At 43.9% G+C, this 14,886-nt stretch overlaps 1 protein-coding gene across 4 annotated transcripts in view; it reads left to right on the top strand.

Annotated features, from left to right (window-relative positions):
• Window positions 1-696: 696 nt before the first annotated feature.
• The window catches only part of Vps39 (VPS39 subunit of HOPS complex), a 44,817-nt gene continuing 30,627 nt past the window's right edge, over window positions 697-14,886 (top strand). The window contains exons 1-6 of one of the 4 annotated variants that reach the window (XM_055617232.1): window positions 697-907; window positions 6,248-6,313; window positions 11,651-11,683; window positions 12,140-12,204; window positions 12,907-12,949; window positions 14,473-14,567. In XM_055617232.1, the coding sequence (XP_055473207.1) occupies window positions 835-907; window positions 6,248-6,313; window positions 11,651-11,683; window positions 12,140-12,204; window positions 12,907-12,949; window positions 14,473-14,567 (375 nt within the window). In that variant the 5' untranslated portion in view covers window positions 697-834. Of the gene's footprint in view, window positions 908-5,144; window positions 5,183-6,247; window positions 6,314-11,650; window positions 11,684-12,139; window positions 12,205-12,906; window positions 12,950-14,472; window positions 14,568-14,886 lie in introns of those variants that run through there. The other 3 variants (XM_055617229.1, XM_055617231.1, XM_055617230.1) reach the window with 3 other exon arrangements.

The raw sequence follows: 14,886 nt of genomic DNA on the forward strand, positions 1-14,886 counted from the left end.
ACATTTCTGTTCACGTGTCTGATCTTCAGGCAAGCTGCTCTAGAATCTGGCGGGTAGATTCTGGGGTTGCTTCCAAACACCCTTCAGTGCATAGTACAGCCCCATATGCTCCCCGTAAAGAACTGTGCTGGAGCTGAGTCTGTAGTGGTGGTTGTGTTCGGATGTACTTCCCTTGAGTTCATACTATTCCCCTCGGAAGTTTGAGTAAAGCTGGAGACAGGCCTGAGGTTGCGTTTTCCAAAAGTTGCTTGTCTGGGGACTAAAAGAAAACCACTGCTCTACAGCTTTGAATTAGTTGAAATGTAATGATGTTACTGAAGCAGTCTATTCCTAAGTGTCTTATCTCCAACCCAAGACTGACATCAAGGCAGAAGTTCTTTTTTTCCACGGTTGGAAGGGCTGGGTGTATCTTTGAGGCGGTCTCATATATCCTAGGCTGGCTCCGAACTCCCTAGGTGACTGACGATCATCCTGAACCTCCTGAGTGCTGTGATACCCGGAGTGGGCCACTTGCCCTAGCGCTAAACCCTCTGAGCCAAATTCCCAGCCAGCGCAAGGTCTTCACTAAGTTAACCGCTGAGGACTCCGAGACCAGTTTCCCTCCCACCTCAACACCAAAAGACTTCGTCAGGATGGGAATTAGCGATGGAGGGGCGGAGCTTCTGCGGCGGAAGGGGCGGGCTTTAGGCAGCAGGAAGTCCGGCGGCGACGATGGCGATGATGCCAGAGGTCCTTTAGCGGGGTCCCTGGTGGGGGCCGTGTCTTGCCTGTCTTCGGGCCGTGGGTTCCTACCGGCAGCCGGGACGGGGCGGCGGCGGCGCAGCTTCCGCAGCCATGCACGACGCCTTCGAGCCTGTGCCAATCCTGGAAAAGCTTCCCCTGCAGATCGACTGCCTGGCTGCCTGGGGTGAGCCGCGGGGCCTCGCGCCTCGCTGGAGAGAAGCAGGGCGTCTGGCCGTGTGGGTAGGCTGCGAACGTAGGCTGTCAGAGAGGGCGGAGGTGACAGGGCTGTCCACCTTGGGCGGCTTGCGCGACCACCAAGGACAGCCCGTTTGTGGACATTTTATTCTCTCGTGTGCGCTGTGCAGTTGGAAGCCGAGCTCGCTCTATTAACTGTGCTCAGTTGGGCCCTGTTTCGGTTCCCAAGAAGTCTTAAATGGAAAGGGCAAAGCATTGGGAAGTTGTTAGCCTGCCAGGGGCTTGAACTTGTTATACGGTTGTGTTTTCTAGGTGAAAGACACAAGGTTTATGGGCCACTGAGCACGTTAGCGCCGTATGTCAGAACTTAGTTTCACTCAGTTTACTTTTCCTTTTGGTAGATAGCTCACATACTCGCTTATTCTAAGTGGTTGATTGCTGTATGTTGTGACGTGCCCAAGTTACCTGACTCTGAAATGGAAGAGCGTCCTAACAGACTGCTGTGAAACCTGATCGGTACGACCTTGTATACTTTTTCTTGAAATTGGCCGGTACAGAAAGCAAGGTCAGCATCTTTTGGATGTTCTTTTGGAGTTCAAGAATGTAAATCTTGGCCCTCAAGCTACATTGAGTGCTTTTCCATGAATCGTTATTACCCATAACGCCCTAAAGATAAGTAGAAATAATATCAGTCTTTTCTGTTATTGTCCTGGAAATCAAGGGCCTATACAAAGGTAAAGTTTAGAAACTTTACTTAGAGCTTACACTGAGTGAGGTAGCATGATGGACCCTGTGGAAACGTTGAGGGTGCTATCCAGCCATCCTTGGGGACTTCTCAGAGGGATTCAGATCTTCGTGTTTCTCTGTGCCCTCTTTGAGCAGCCCCTGGTCTCTGTAAAATCGTACCTGCACTAGGTAGACTGGTGTAGTCCTCCAGATTAGGGAGAGAAGAGAATCCAGTTCCTTATAGCTATGTCAAGAAAACTTCCTTTCCAGGAGGAAAGTGGCTCTCAGTAGAAAATAACATATGGAGGGATTCATTTCTCCATTGTTTTATCAAATATGTATTAGATAGCTACCTGTACCATTCTCTCCACTGAGGACAGGCATGCAAGGATGAGTGAGAAACAGTGCCTGTGTGCCCAGAACACAGTGGAGAACAAAAGCCTGGGGACAGGTTATGACACCAGATAAACGATACCAGAAGTATATGCTGCCTATTCCAACATGCAGGGCAGGTACTCAGTTCAGTCTAAGACAAGGATCCAAGAAGGATCAATGCAGCTGCTAGCCACGCGCTTGACTCTGAAAGACTCATTGACTCCACAGTGTCAGGGTACGGAACTAACTTCTAAGCTTCCCAAGAACAGCTTTGAAATGATAAATAACTTTTGTCCTGCTTTGATCCCTCATCAAACAGAACAAATGTCCTGTTGCCTAGGTTACTAAGGTTGCTGTTGGAGTACAGGAAGGTTGTTTACTGCCTGTGAACATGAAAATAAAGATGATTTTATTTTCAGGCTTTAGATAATAATTATTGCTACTTCTAGTCATTGCCCCTTTTATGTATGTTGTTCTTTTACCTGGTAAGTTCATCTAGTAATCAGAACATGTAGAAAGCAGATGAAATTTAAGCTGGAAGACTGGCACACTCCACCTCTCTTCTGGGCAGTGAAAATGATAGGATTCTCACTTACCTCAGCCTGCATTTGTCTTTGTCATTTTCATCTTTTTGTATACTTCCAGCTAAAGGAAGCCTTTGAAGACCGAGGTCCAGTTGCATCTCTCTTTTGCTCAAACCCCTGAAGCAGCATTAACATAACTAGACAATGTCCCAAAGTCTTCACCCTGGCTGGCAACATCTGTCATGATCAAGTTGGAGGTTGAGACAAGAACATAGATTGAGCCCAGGATTCAAGACCAAACTATTTAATGTAGGGAGACCCTGTAGACTTTGTGTATATTCATGTTTAAAATTGACATGAACTCAGTGGCAGGCTCTCTGATCACCTGCCCCTGGGGGGTGCAGCCTTGCCAGGTCACAGAGGCGGAGGATGCACCCAGCCTTGAGGAGACTTGATAACCTAGGGTCAGATAGAAGGGGAGCAGGTCCTCCCCCCCCCCATTAGGGGACTAGGGGGAGGGTCTAGAGGGAAAAGAGGGAGGGTGGGTAGGACTGTAAGGAGACAAGGGAGGAGGCTGCAGCGGGGATACAAAGTGAATAAATTGTAAAAAAATAAGTATATAAATAAAACTAAATTTAAAAAAATTGTTCATTTTTACTTGTATGGCCCAAAGAAACAGTAGAAGAATAAACCAAAATTACTAAAAATAATACCTGTAGCTTTAGAAAGGACAGGGGTCTGCGAAATGGAAAGTACTGGAATCTAAACTTTTCATTGGTTTGGGGTTTGTTTGTTTCTGTAGTGTGTATTTGTTTGTTTGTTCGAGACAATATATCACTGTATGTTCCTGGCTATACTATAACTCCTACATAGACCAGGCTGGCCTTGAACTCAGATCTGCCTGCCTCTGCCTTTGGCTTCTTGATGCTGAGATTGAAGGCATGCGTCATGATGACCAGCCCAATTTTTTGGCTTTAAACTGCATATATATTTTCTATAATTAGAAATCAAATTTAATTTTTTAAAAGCCACTCTCAAGAGTACCACCCTGATAATCACTGAACAGAATCTTTAAGAGCAAAGCTAGGGGTTTGCATTTCTAGCCTGCTTTACTCTGATGCAGCTAACCAGAAGTTTACTTTGTAAAAGCCCCTGTTCTGTGCCAGCAATCTCATTTCTGTGCATTCTGTAGTGGCCAGCGTTGGGCCAGGACAGAAACTGTTTACTGCATGAAGGTAGGCTACATTGCATTGCTGGACAGAGTTTCATCAAGGCAATTATGAACAAGGGGGTCCCCCCCGCCCCAGCCTTACTGCACATATATCATGTCAAAGCTCTAGGCTGAGGACTAGGTCTTACATTTCTTCTTATGACCAGGATTCATTGTGGAGCCTGGGCTAACTTTGAATTGTCTTCCTCCTACCACTTAATTACTGGGGTTACAGGTGTGCACCTCCACACTCACCTCATTGGTCATTTTCGGGATCTGATTCTGGTTTACATGTATATTACCGAGGTCCATTTGCATCTCTCTTTTGCTCAAACCCCTGAAGCAGCATTAACATAACTAGACAATGTCCCAAAGTCTTCACCCTGGCTGGCAACATCTGTCATGATCAAGTTGGAGGCTGAGACAAGAACATAGATTGAGCCCAGGATAGGGTGATGTGTTCTATTTTCTGAAATGCAATATTGATTTTCAAATGACTGTCCATTTCATACTGTTCCTGATTTGCCAGGCTTTTTGTTTTCTCTGTGTTATACTTAAACAGCTATATTAAGTGAGCTCATGAGTGCAAAGATCATGTCATTTCTAGAAGACAGTATATTGTAGCATTTTTCATTATCCTCCAGTTTTTACATTTTTTAAGAAAAAGTTACTAATATTTTACTTTATTTACATTGGTGTTCTGCCTCCATGTATGTCTGTGTGAGCATGTCAGATCTTCTGGAACTGGAATTACAAACAGCTGCCAAGTGGGTGCTGGGATTTGAACCTGGGTCCTTTGAAAGAGCAGCCAGTGCTCTTAACCGCTGATCCATCTCTCCATCTCCCCCACACCTCTTTTTTTGTTTTGTGTTTTGAGACAAGGTTTCTCTGTGTAGCCTTGGCCCTCCTGGGCTCAACTTTGTAGACCAGGCTGGTCTTTAACTCACAGAGATTTGCCAGCCTCTGCCTCCCTAGATGCTGGGATTACAGGCGGGCGCCACCGCACCCACCTCAGCTTTTATGTTCTTTTTACCTCCTCTTCCAAAATTTCCTTGAGCCTTGGCCAGGAGTGGGAGTGTTACTATAGATGTCTGTTTAGGGATGAACAGTCTGGTCACTTTTTCTCAGCAGGTTAATCAGTTATGAGCCTCTTCACTAGCTACTGTCACTGGCCAGCTCTAAGAGCAGCGTATGGTTGCAAGCATAGGCATAGCCATAGATATTTAACAGGCAGTTTGATACCTGAACAACAGAAGCAAATAATGGTAGCAGTTTGCCACCCCCATCCCTTGCCCAGGGCCTGTGACCTCCCAAGGCATGGATTTTTGACCAGCTTTACCTCGTGTGGAGCAGGCCTCAAGTCCAGTCAGAAACTGTTTGGTTTCATCACCTTCATGTCACTGTGGCACCAGTGGGCACCTCTTACCTGGTAGGTTACCGTTGTAGAGTTCAGGGTTCATCGCCGAGTAATACCATTGACCACTTTTCTCTCCTTGTAGCCTGCACAGCACCTTAGAGTATTGTGAGATCTACCTAGCAGGCAGTTCTAGCTCGATTTCTCTGTCTCCTGTAATCAAAGTGTATTGGATCTTTAACAGTAGCATCTTGCACTCCAGTTATGGTGGGAAACTAAGAGTGATAGCAGTAGATTGTATTATGTGAGGGAGCCTCCGTGACCTTCCTGGCCAGTAACATGATATATCCCAGAGCTGGGGCTGAGATTTTCATTTAGTAACCCACTTCTTCCTGGAAAAGCATTGTCCACTCATACAGGATGCCTGTGTTCAAATTATTTCTCTTTCTAAAAAAAATACATATTTTGTTATTTATTTATTTGCTTACTTACTTGTTTATTTATTTATTAGTTTCTTAGTTTATTTGGGATGAGTTCTCACTGTGTAGTGCTTCCTGGCCTGGAATTCACTATGTGAACCAAGCTAGCCTCTAACTCACAGATTAAATTATGTTTTTTAATTTGCTTACAAAGTAGCAGATTTCTACAAGACTTTTTCATACATCCTTAGTTTTGGTTAGCTTATCTGCACTCCCCTCAGTCCCTGTCTCCCTAAATTTAATTTTAAACAATGAAGCCAAGGACATTTCTTATCTGCTAATGTCTCTAGCCTAAAAATGATCTTACCTGTCAGTGGCTGGCTTTAAATTCACTGAAGTTTTTCTGTCTTAGTGGACCAAGTACTAGGATAGGGACAAGCTGCCATCTCTGGCAGAATAAGTGTTTTTTGATTGTTTCATTTTCTGACATCTCTCTTCCTTCTCTTTTTTTGCCCCTTCTGCTACCCTCCCCCAACACACACACACACACACACACACACACACACACACACACACACTGGGAATTTAACCCAGGGTTTATATGTCGCACACTAGGAGGTGCTCTGCTACCGAGCCACAATTCCATCCTCCATAGACATCCAAGCTAAAGAAATAAGAGTTTTAACAAGAGCTAATTAACTTTCTTTGGGCTCTTTTTCAGAGGAATGGCTTCTTGTTGGAACCAAACAAGGGCATCTTCTTCTCTACAGGATTAGGAAGGATGTAGGTAAGTGTCTCAAACCAAGCAACAGCTGGCTTGCGATGCGAAAGAAAGCTTTACTAGTTAGCTAGTGTATGGCTATGAAAACACATGCCTAGTCGGTAAAAGGGTGATTGGGGGAGGACTGTGGAGAGGTAGGAGAAGCTTGAGACCCTCCTGGGATCTGTTCTCATCAACAGACTGTTTCCTAGCCTCTTCTGAGAGGTGGGGCTTTTAATACCAGCGGCCTTCTTATTGAGGTGATTCACTACCTAAGAAATGTTTCAGACTAGAAAGATGGCTCAGGAGTTAAGAGCACAGTCTGCTCTTCCAGAGGTCCTGAGTTCAATTCCCAGCAACCGCATGGTGGCTCACAGTCTTCTATAATGGGATCTTATGCCCTCTTCTAGCACGCAGGTGTACACTCAGATAGAGCATTCATAAATAAATAAATAAATAAATAAATAAATAAATAAGTCTTTAAAGAAATGAAAACAATGTTTCTGATGGGAATAAGAGTAGTAGTGGTTGCTAAAAAGAAAGAACAAACCAAAAAGAACAGTAGCTGTTGGTGTAAACCGCACTAACTTATGAGGCTAGGCTAGGAACAGGGGATCTGGGTTTGTGCCCAGTTTTGCTTCTTGACCACGTGACTGGGTGAGTCCTTTCTGATACCAGCATTCTCTTTTGTGAACTTTGACAAAGTTGTTGGGAGAAAGTAAAGCAATAATAGGCTCGAAAGGCCTGTAAAGGCTGAAGCTCTTATTAATTGTGACTTTGTTAGTGATGATGTAGAATAATAACAGAAATGTACTCTGTTGAAAAGACTCTCCTTTTTCTGGTTTCTCTGCTTTTCCTTATGGAACATGAATGTTTGAGAGGCTGGAGAGAGAGCCTGACTGGTGAAATTGGTGCATTGTCAGCATGAGGGTCTGTATCCGATCCCCAGAACCACTGTAAAACAGCCAGTCATCACCGTGCTTGGAATCCCAGCTATGGGGAAGTAGACACTGGAAGACTAGCAGAATTAGTGAGTTTCAGGTCCCGGTGATAGACCCCATCTCAAAAACCAAGGTGGAAAATCATCTCATGTTGTCCTCTGGCTTCCATATGCATGTGCACACCCCCACGCATATGCTTCTGGACACAGGTGTGTGCACAAACACGAAAAAAAAATCCTGATGTTTGTATATTATGCCCTGAAACCACCTTGTATAGAAATCTGTTAATACCAAAGGAGGTTGAACCAAGTTGTCATTATTCAGTCATAATAAATCTGAAAATCCAACAATTACATCGTTTTCTTTTAAGATTTTTTCATTTTATTGTATTTATTTATGTGTGTAGGTCCATGGGGGTGGCATATTTGTGTGTGTATGTGTGTGTGGACATGTATGTGAGTGGGGATGTGTGCGTGTGCGTCTTTGTATGTGTCTGTGATTGTGTATACATACATATGTACCTAGGGAGGCCAGAAGAAGATATCAGATCCCCTAGAGGTGGAATTATAGGTGGTTGTGAGCTGGCAGACATACATGCTGAGAACCAATCTCAAGGCCTCTGCAAGAGTAGAAAATGCTTTTTAACCAGGAGCCATCTCCAGCCCCAGCAAGTACATAGTTTTCAGCCTGTTGTCTATTTCCTTAGTAACTTAGGAGAAGAGTAGAAATGGGAGCCTCTTTTTGGAATTTGGAAAGGGGTCTCATAACCCTGGGAGAAAGAAAATCTTTCTGAGGTACTAGAGAAAGGAAGGGCCATTGGGCATGTTGGCTAACCCCGAATGCTCAAGAGGCTAAGGCAGAAGAACCACAAGTTTAAGGTCAGCCTGAGCTACATAACAAGACCCTGTCTCATAATAAAAAGAAGTAAAAAGTCATCAGGTATGGTGGCTCACTCGGGAGGCTGAGATAGGAGACTCATCCATGAGCTCATGGCTAGCTTTGCTTGACTACATAGTGAAACAACTTCAAAAATAAAGGAAACAGAAAGAAAGAGCAGGTTCTATGAACAGTGGAGGAGATACCAGAGACCAAAGCAGAGAGTTTATTTAAAGAAATTCAACTTTCTTTTAAGCCAGGGGTCATCAAGTTCTCCCATGAAAAGTTCACATAAGGCTGGAAAGTCGCTGTAGCAGTTAAGAACACATGTTCTTGTAGAGGACCCGAGTTTGGTTCCCAACACCCATATTGGGTGGCTACAACAGCCTGTAACTCCAGTTCCAGGTTATCTGGTGCCTTTTCTGGCCTCCACAGGCACCCACATACTGCACACATGGAAACACATATGTACACATACATGAAAATAAATCTTTAAAAAGCAAACAGCAGAAAGTCCAGTTGGTGGGCTGAAGAGATGGCCTGGTGCTTAAGGGTGCATGCTGCTCTTGCAGAAGACCCTGGTTTAGTTCCTAGCATCCATACTGGGGCCTCTCACAATCACTTATAACTCCAACTCCAGGGGATCACACACACACACACACACACATACACCTTCAAGTGGGAAAAAAAGGCTAAGTTAGCCTTTATGGGCTGTAAAGTCTGTGTTGTAAATTTAATTTTGCCATTGAGGGCTGAAAGCAGCCATGGATGATGTGTAAATGAATGAACAGGACCATATTCTGTTCTAAAACTTTATAGCACACATAGGGCCCAGCTTGCTCTCTCAGTCTCTCTCTCTCTCTCTCTCTCTCTCTCTCTCTCTCTCTGTTTTTTCAAGACACCGTTTCTCTGTGTAGTCTTGGCTGTCCTGGACTTGCTTTATAGACCAGGCTGGCCTCAAACTCATAGTGATCCGCTTGCCTATGCCTTTCTGATTGCTGGGATCAAAGGAGTGCACCACCACACTCAGCTTAAAGTTTGAGTTCTCAAAGCTAGAATATTTTTGTTCTGTGCCATATATAGTCAGTGATTTAAATGTTGACCTTGCCTTGAACTATCTAAAATATTTAAGAGTTATTTTTTGGCCGTATACCATGGGCTCAGATTTAAGTGGGGGACCAAAAAGTAAATAATAGTTGCCCATCAGCTTTTTGGCTAAGATCAAATGCAGAATACTACAGTTTAAAAATCAAAACAAAAGTAAGGAATCAGCAAGGCATAGTGTCTCACATCTCCTAGAGCATCACTTTGGAGCCTGAGGCAGGAGAATTGCCATGAGTTTGAGGGCACCTGGGCTACAGTTTGGGACCCTGTTTCACAAAAACAAAATATAAGAACAGTCTTTCAAGCCAGATATGGTGACTTCATGCCTTTATTTCCAGCATGTAGAAAGCTGAGGCAGGAGTATTCCTGCAAATTCAAAGCCTGGCCTATGTAGTTAGTTTTGCGTGGAAGACTAGTTTTTCAGACCTCTTGGGATATTGAGTAGAGTTTTTTTGTTTTGTTTTGCCTTGCCTTTTTTTTTTTTTTTTTTTTTAGACAGAGTCTCACTATGTAGCCCTGGTTGCCCTGAACTTTATGTAGACCAGCTTGGCCTCTAACTCACAGAGGTCCACCTGCCTTTGCCTCCCGAGTGCTGGGGTTAAAGGCATGTACCACTATCCCTGGCTGTGTTTTTGTTTTGTTTACATAGTCAGTTCAAAGGAACTCAACTGATGGTATTTGTCAAAAGTGATAAAGTTGGAGCTTTCAGTGGAAGATGAGAACTGTGGCCAGTTGATGCCTACCCCATAAGCTTGCTGCTTATTCAACTAGAAACCATTGCTGGTGCTGTCACAAAGGTTTCCCCATGCTATACACTGGCAGTTTCCACCAGAGAAGGGACACTGAAGCCGGGAGGAGGGGGGGGGGAGCAAATGGGAGACATGGGGAATTTGGGGAAAGGTAGAGAAAAGAAGGAGGAGGGCAAGATGGGGTGTGTGCAGAGGTGGATTTCGGGCAGACATCTCCCCATGAGGCATGTCCACAGGCAGTTGAAGGAACATCCAGACATTTCTGTGAGACATTTTGTGCTTCCTGTCATGAGGCAGCTACCAAGAGGAGTGGCCAGGGGGTCTCAGGGTTCTGCTTTCAGGCTCTCTGGCACTAAGCCAGGGTTGCTTTGATAGCTGTTACCAGCTTCTGGAACCTGCCCTGGCACCCAGATAGCCACCACCTTTCTTCTTAGAGTGAACCAACTTCCTGTTTACTGGAGAGTCCCTACTCCACAAGTGCCCAGACACACAGGGAACTCATCTTCTAACTTCCTCTTGAACCAGAGTTACTTTGGCTTATAGCCTCAAACTAACTCCCCAGTTCTCAGCTGGAATGGCCATGAGCACCTGGCTCTGGATTATGATCCCTATGACACACAGGAACCAGGCCTGACCAAGCTCCGGAGACCCTGAGATCTTGTCCTTAAAGACTTTTCCATTGAGGTTGGGGATGACAGTTATGAGCGTGATGTTAAATATTCTACAGTGGAATATGCTGTCATTTGGAAAATTTGTGACTTGGTGAAACTATTTTTCCAGATGCTAGTGCATAAAGTTTCTGATCATGCATTAATAAAGGGTCATCCAGAACATCAGACAGATCAGGGGGCTCTTAATGTAACAGAGTTTTAAAACTCTCTTTATCAAGTTTTGCTATATTATCAACGATGAAGAGCCAGTTGCTTGGGAAAAAAAAAAAAAAAAAAAACCAACAGAATATTGCTCTTTTCCAGCTATATACATGTGAGAACAGATCTTTGTCAAACACTGGCTGTTCCCCTCGCTCTGTGATCCATCAGACACCTCAAATTTTGGAACCTGTCATACTTGTAATCTCAACGGTTCAGAGGCTGAAACAGAAGGACAAGAGCTCCAGACCACCCTAGATTATACGTATAATATAACAAGGCTCTGTTTCACAAATCCAATGAGACCATTGTCTCAAAGACCAACAAACAAATAAACCAACCATGAGGAGCCAGTGGAGATGCTCCAAACTCAATTCCTGGAACCTGTGTAAGGAGAGAAGGAGAGAACCAACTCCACAGAGTTGTCCTTTGCCATCACATATGTGTTCTCCTACCCCCAGTAATAAAATAATGTGAAAACTCATGTGGCAAATCATGTTGTAATTCCAGCATTTAGGAAGCTGAAGCAGGACAACTGTAGTAATTTCAAGCTAGCTTGAGCTATCTAGTAAAATCTAGCCCACCCCGGCTACTGAGTAAGACCTTTTCTTAAAAAAAAAATCATCATCATCATCCCAGCTCCTTGGGGTTAGTTGTGAGGTGATACAAATACAAATACAAAATCAAGAACCTTGTGTCAAGTCTCTGCCTCAAAGTAGCTGTTCTTACTATTATAGCTGCTCTCATTTTGATTCAGTAACTTCTGTAGCTAACTGGGCTTCTGTGTTTCCATGGTGTTGACTTTCTTCCCCTTTTTTGCAACAGTGCCTGCAGATGTAGCCTCACCTGAAAGTGGCAGTAAGTGTAGATACGCTCCCCTGTCTAGCTTGGAGATGGTCTTTGTGGTGCAGGATGTAGCGTCTCTGCTGTAGCTCTAGGTGGAAGCAGACTGTGTGCTGGGCCTTGGGGCTTGGGCTCTCATGTTTGACTGCTGCCCTTTACTGTCTTCTTGTGAAGCACTTGGCCAAGGTATTTTGTAGGGTAAGATCTTCGGACTCCAGGGACCTTGCTGCATTGGTAAACGTGTGATCTTTTCTGCCATGCCAAAGGTGCATGTGAAACCCTCTGCTGTAACATTGGAGTTGAAGGCCACCTACTTTGCTCAGTAAAGACCGCTGCCTGTTTTAGACCTCTGGCTTATAGTCTTTTAGGTGTTTTTAAATATTTATTGGGAGTGGGTGCATATGCCACATTCTTGTTGTTTTATATATATCTCCATGTTTGGAACAACAGAGATTTGTTTGTTTTCTATAGGTTGTAACAGGTTTGAAGTAACACTAGAAAAGTCCAATAAGAACTTTTCCAAAAAGATCCAGCAGGTAAGTGGCCATGAGCAATGCTATAAAAATTGTTTGGCTTCTGTGGGGCCCAGCTGTGTTAGTCTGGTTTTCAGTGTTCTAGTGCAGCGACTGATACAGGCTACTTTAGAAAGATAAGAGGTTGACTTGGCTCAAAGTCTTAGAAGTTCAGGAAGATAGATGGTGCTGCCAGTACCTCAGCCATGGGGAAGGCCTGTGACAGGTCACATGCAACGAGGAAAGGTCAGCTTGTCAGTAGGAAGCCAGAGATGATTCTGGAAGAGACGTGACTTGTTCTAACAGCTTTTCCTCTCTTGAGAACTAGTTGAAAAATCCCATGAGCACTAACTCACTCTCTTCTAATTACATATCTCCAGTGACCTACAGACTTTTCACTAGCCCTTAATCTCACCACAGTGGGATCCAGGCCCCAACAAATGTATTAGCTATTGGGGAATGTACTCAAGCCCTATCCAAAGCTAGAACTTGATAATGTTATTTATTTCTGAATCCCCTTCTCTCCACCCCTTTATGTAGGGGCTCTCTGTCTGTGGTCATGTGCCTGAATCCTCTTTCACAAGCAGAAACCATGGGCTCACATAAAAATGAGTTGGGTGTGTGTAGCCAGTACAGGGCCTTTAGTCTGATTTAGTATTTCTTGCTAAGTGAGCTTTTGTTAAACCAGAAATGTTTAATTGAGTCTAATGATTTGCTATTTTTCAGATCCACGTCGTTTCCCAGTTTAAGATTCTAGTCAGCTTGTTAGGTAAGGAAAGGGGCTGCATTTATGTTTCATGTTAATGTGACAGTGGTTAACAGTGAGCTGGTATCTTCTAACCAGATACTGCAGGGCATTTGGGTGACAAAAGGCGGCACCTGCCATGAACTTGAACTCTGTTCAAGATTCTCTACTCGATGATCAGCCAGTAACAACCCACCCAGCAGTCATATGTTTGTGAGTCATCCCGTGTGCAAGCCTGAAGTAGACATCCAAAATACTGAGATGAATGAGGCATTGTTTCTTCCTTTGACATTTGTATTCTGATTATCATGGCCAAAGTTTAGAAAGTAACGGTCGTACGAGCTGTGACAGTGCTGTGTGATCTAAGGAATGGGAAGTTTGCACAGGAAGAGGGAAGTAGGCAGCTGTTCCCTGACTGGCATCATGTGGCAGTAGCTGTTCTTGTGGCCTGACTTAGGACATGTGGTGAAGAATGGCAAGCTATTAAGCAAGAGGCTGATGAGGCCAGCATTGTTAGAGACCTCGCTTGCAGGCTTGTAGGAGGCAGCCACAGAGGCCAAAGACTAGAAACCTATTTCATGCCCTGTGCTATTTAGCCAGAAGCCTAAATAGCAGAATCACTTTAAACAGTCCACAGTTAAACACTTTGAGGCACTAAATCTTCAGTGTAGGAGCTAGGTGAGACCAGTTCAGATGTTCTGGTAATCCTGCCCAATTTTGGTTACCTGTCGTCAACTGTGGGATGAAAGAAGGATGGTGATAAGATATTCTGAGAGACTGCATGTACATGCAGCTGCTACTGTGTATTAAAATTTTTGTATTGTTAGTTGTTTTTAATCTCTTACTATACCAAATTAAGCTTTATCAGCGGTTTTAAGGCTAGGAAAGTAATACAGGGTCTGATGTCCTGATTTGGGAACTGACTGGTGCCTCAGAACTGAGTGGTTCATGAGAGAACACTGTATTACTTTGCTAGTCTTACTTAAGCAGAAATCCTTGCTGTGGCTTGTATAAAATTCAGAGAGAGGGCTGGAGAGATGGCTCAGCAGTTAAGGGCACTGGCTGCTCTTCCAGAGGTCCTAAATTCAATTCCCAGCAACCATATGGTGGCTCACAACCATCTATAATGAGATCTGATATCCTCTTCTGTCATGCAGGCACATATGCAAATAGATCACTCATATAAATAAATTATATAAATAAATAAATCTTTAAAAAGTTTCCAACTGGAGCTTCCTAGCATATGTAGCTCAGGAAGTTATTTCCTGGATAAATAGCCTGATCTATTTCCACACTTGGGAAGGACAAGTGCAGCAGGGCTGAAGTGAAGATTCCTTTCCTAAAGTGAGCTCTGTCGTAAGTAACAGAACCCGAAGGCCAGAAGACACTTGTTCTGGAGTGGGGAGTGGGTCGCTGTTAGGCAGGAGGTGCCTCCTCAGCCAGCGTCTGCCGTCCACTTCTGCAGATGTTACAGTGACTTCCTTTGTTTTTACCTTGGTGACTGCATTAGAGATCCGCCTGGTGATATTATACTCTCTCCCAAACAGAAAACAACATTTATGTCCATGACTTACTGACATTTCAACAAATCACTACAGTTTCGAAGGCCAAGGGAGCATCACTTTTTACCTGTGACCTCCAGGTGAGTGTGTTCAAGGTGAACTTTGGCTTTGTGAATCCAGCATCGCCTAAGTTCCTACCGCTCCATGGAAGAATGACTCTGACATTCAAACCCAGCCACCTTCAGAGAGAATATTTTGCTTTTGATCATATTAGATGTTGTACCAGGATGCAAGATTTTCATACCCTGTGTGCTAATTAAAGTGCAAGGTGTCAGGAGGTGACTAGCCAGAGGTAAAGGCAGTTGTCAGAAGCCATTAGTGGGAAAACAAGACCTTAACAGTATCATGAACCTATTATATTATATTATATTATATTATATTATATTATATTATATTATA

Source organism: Psammomys obesus, unplaced genomic scaffold (assembly GCF_907164565.1).
Source record: "Psammomys obesus unplaced genomic scaffold, mPsaObe1.curated_primary_1811, whole genome shotgun sequence".
NCBI lineage: Eukaryota > Metazoa > Chordata > Mammalia > Rodentia > Muridae > Psammomys > Psammomys obesus.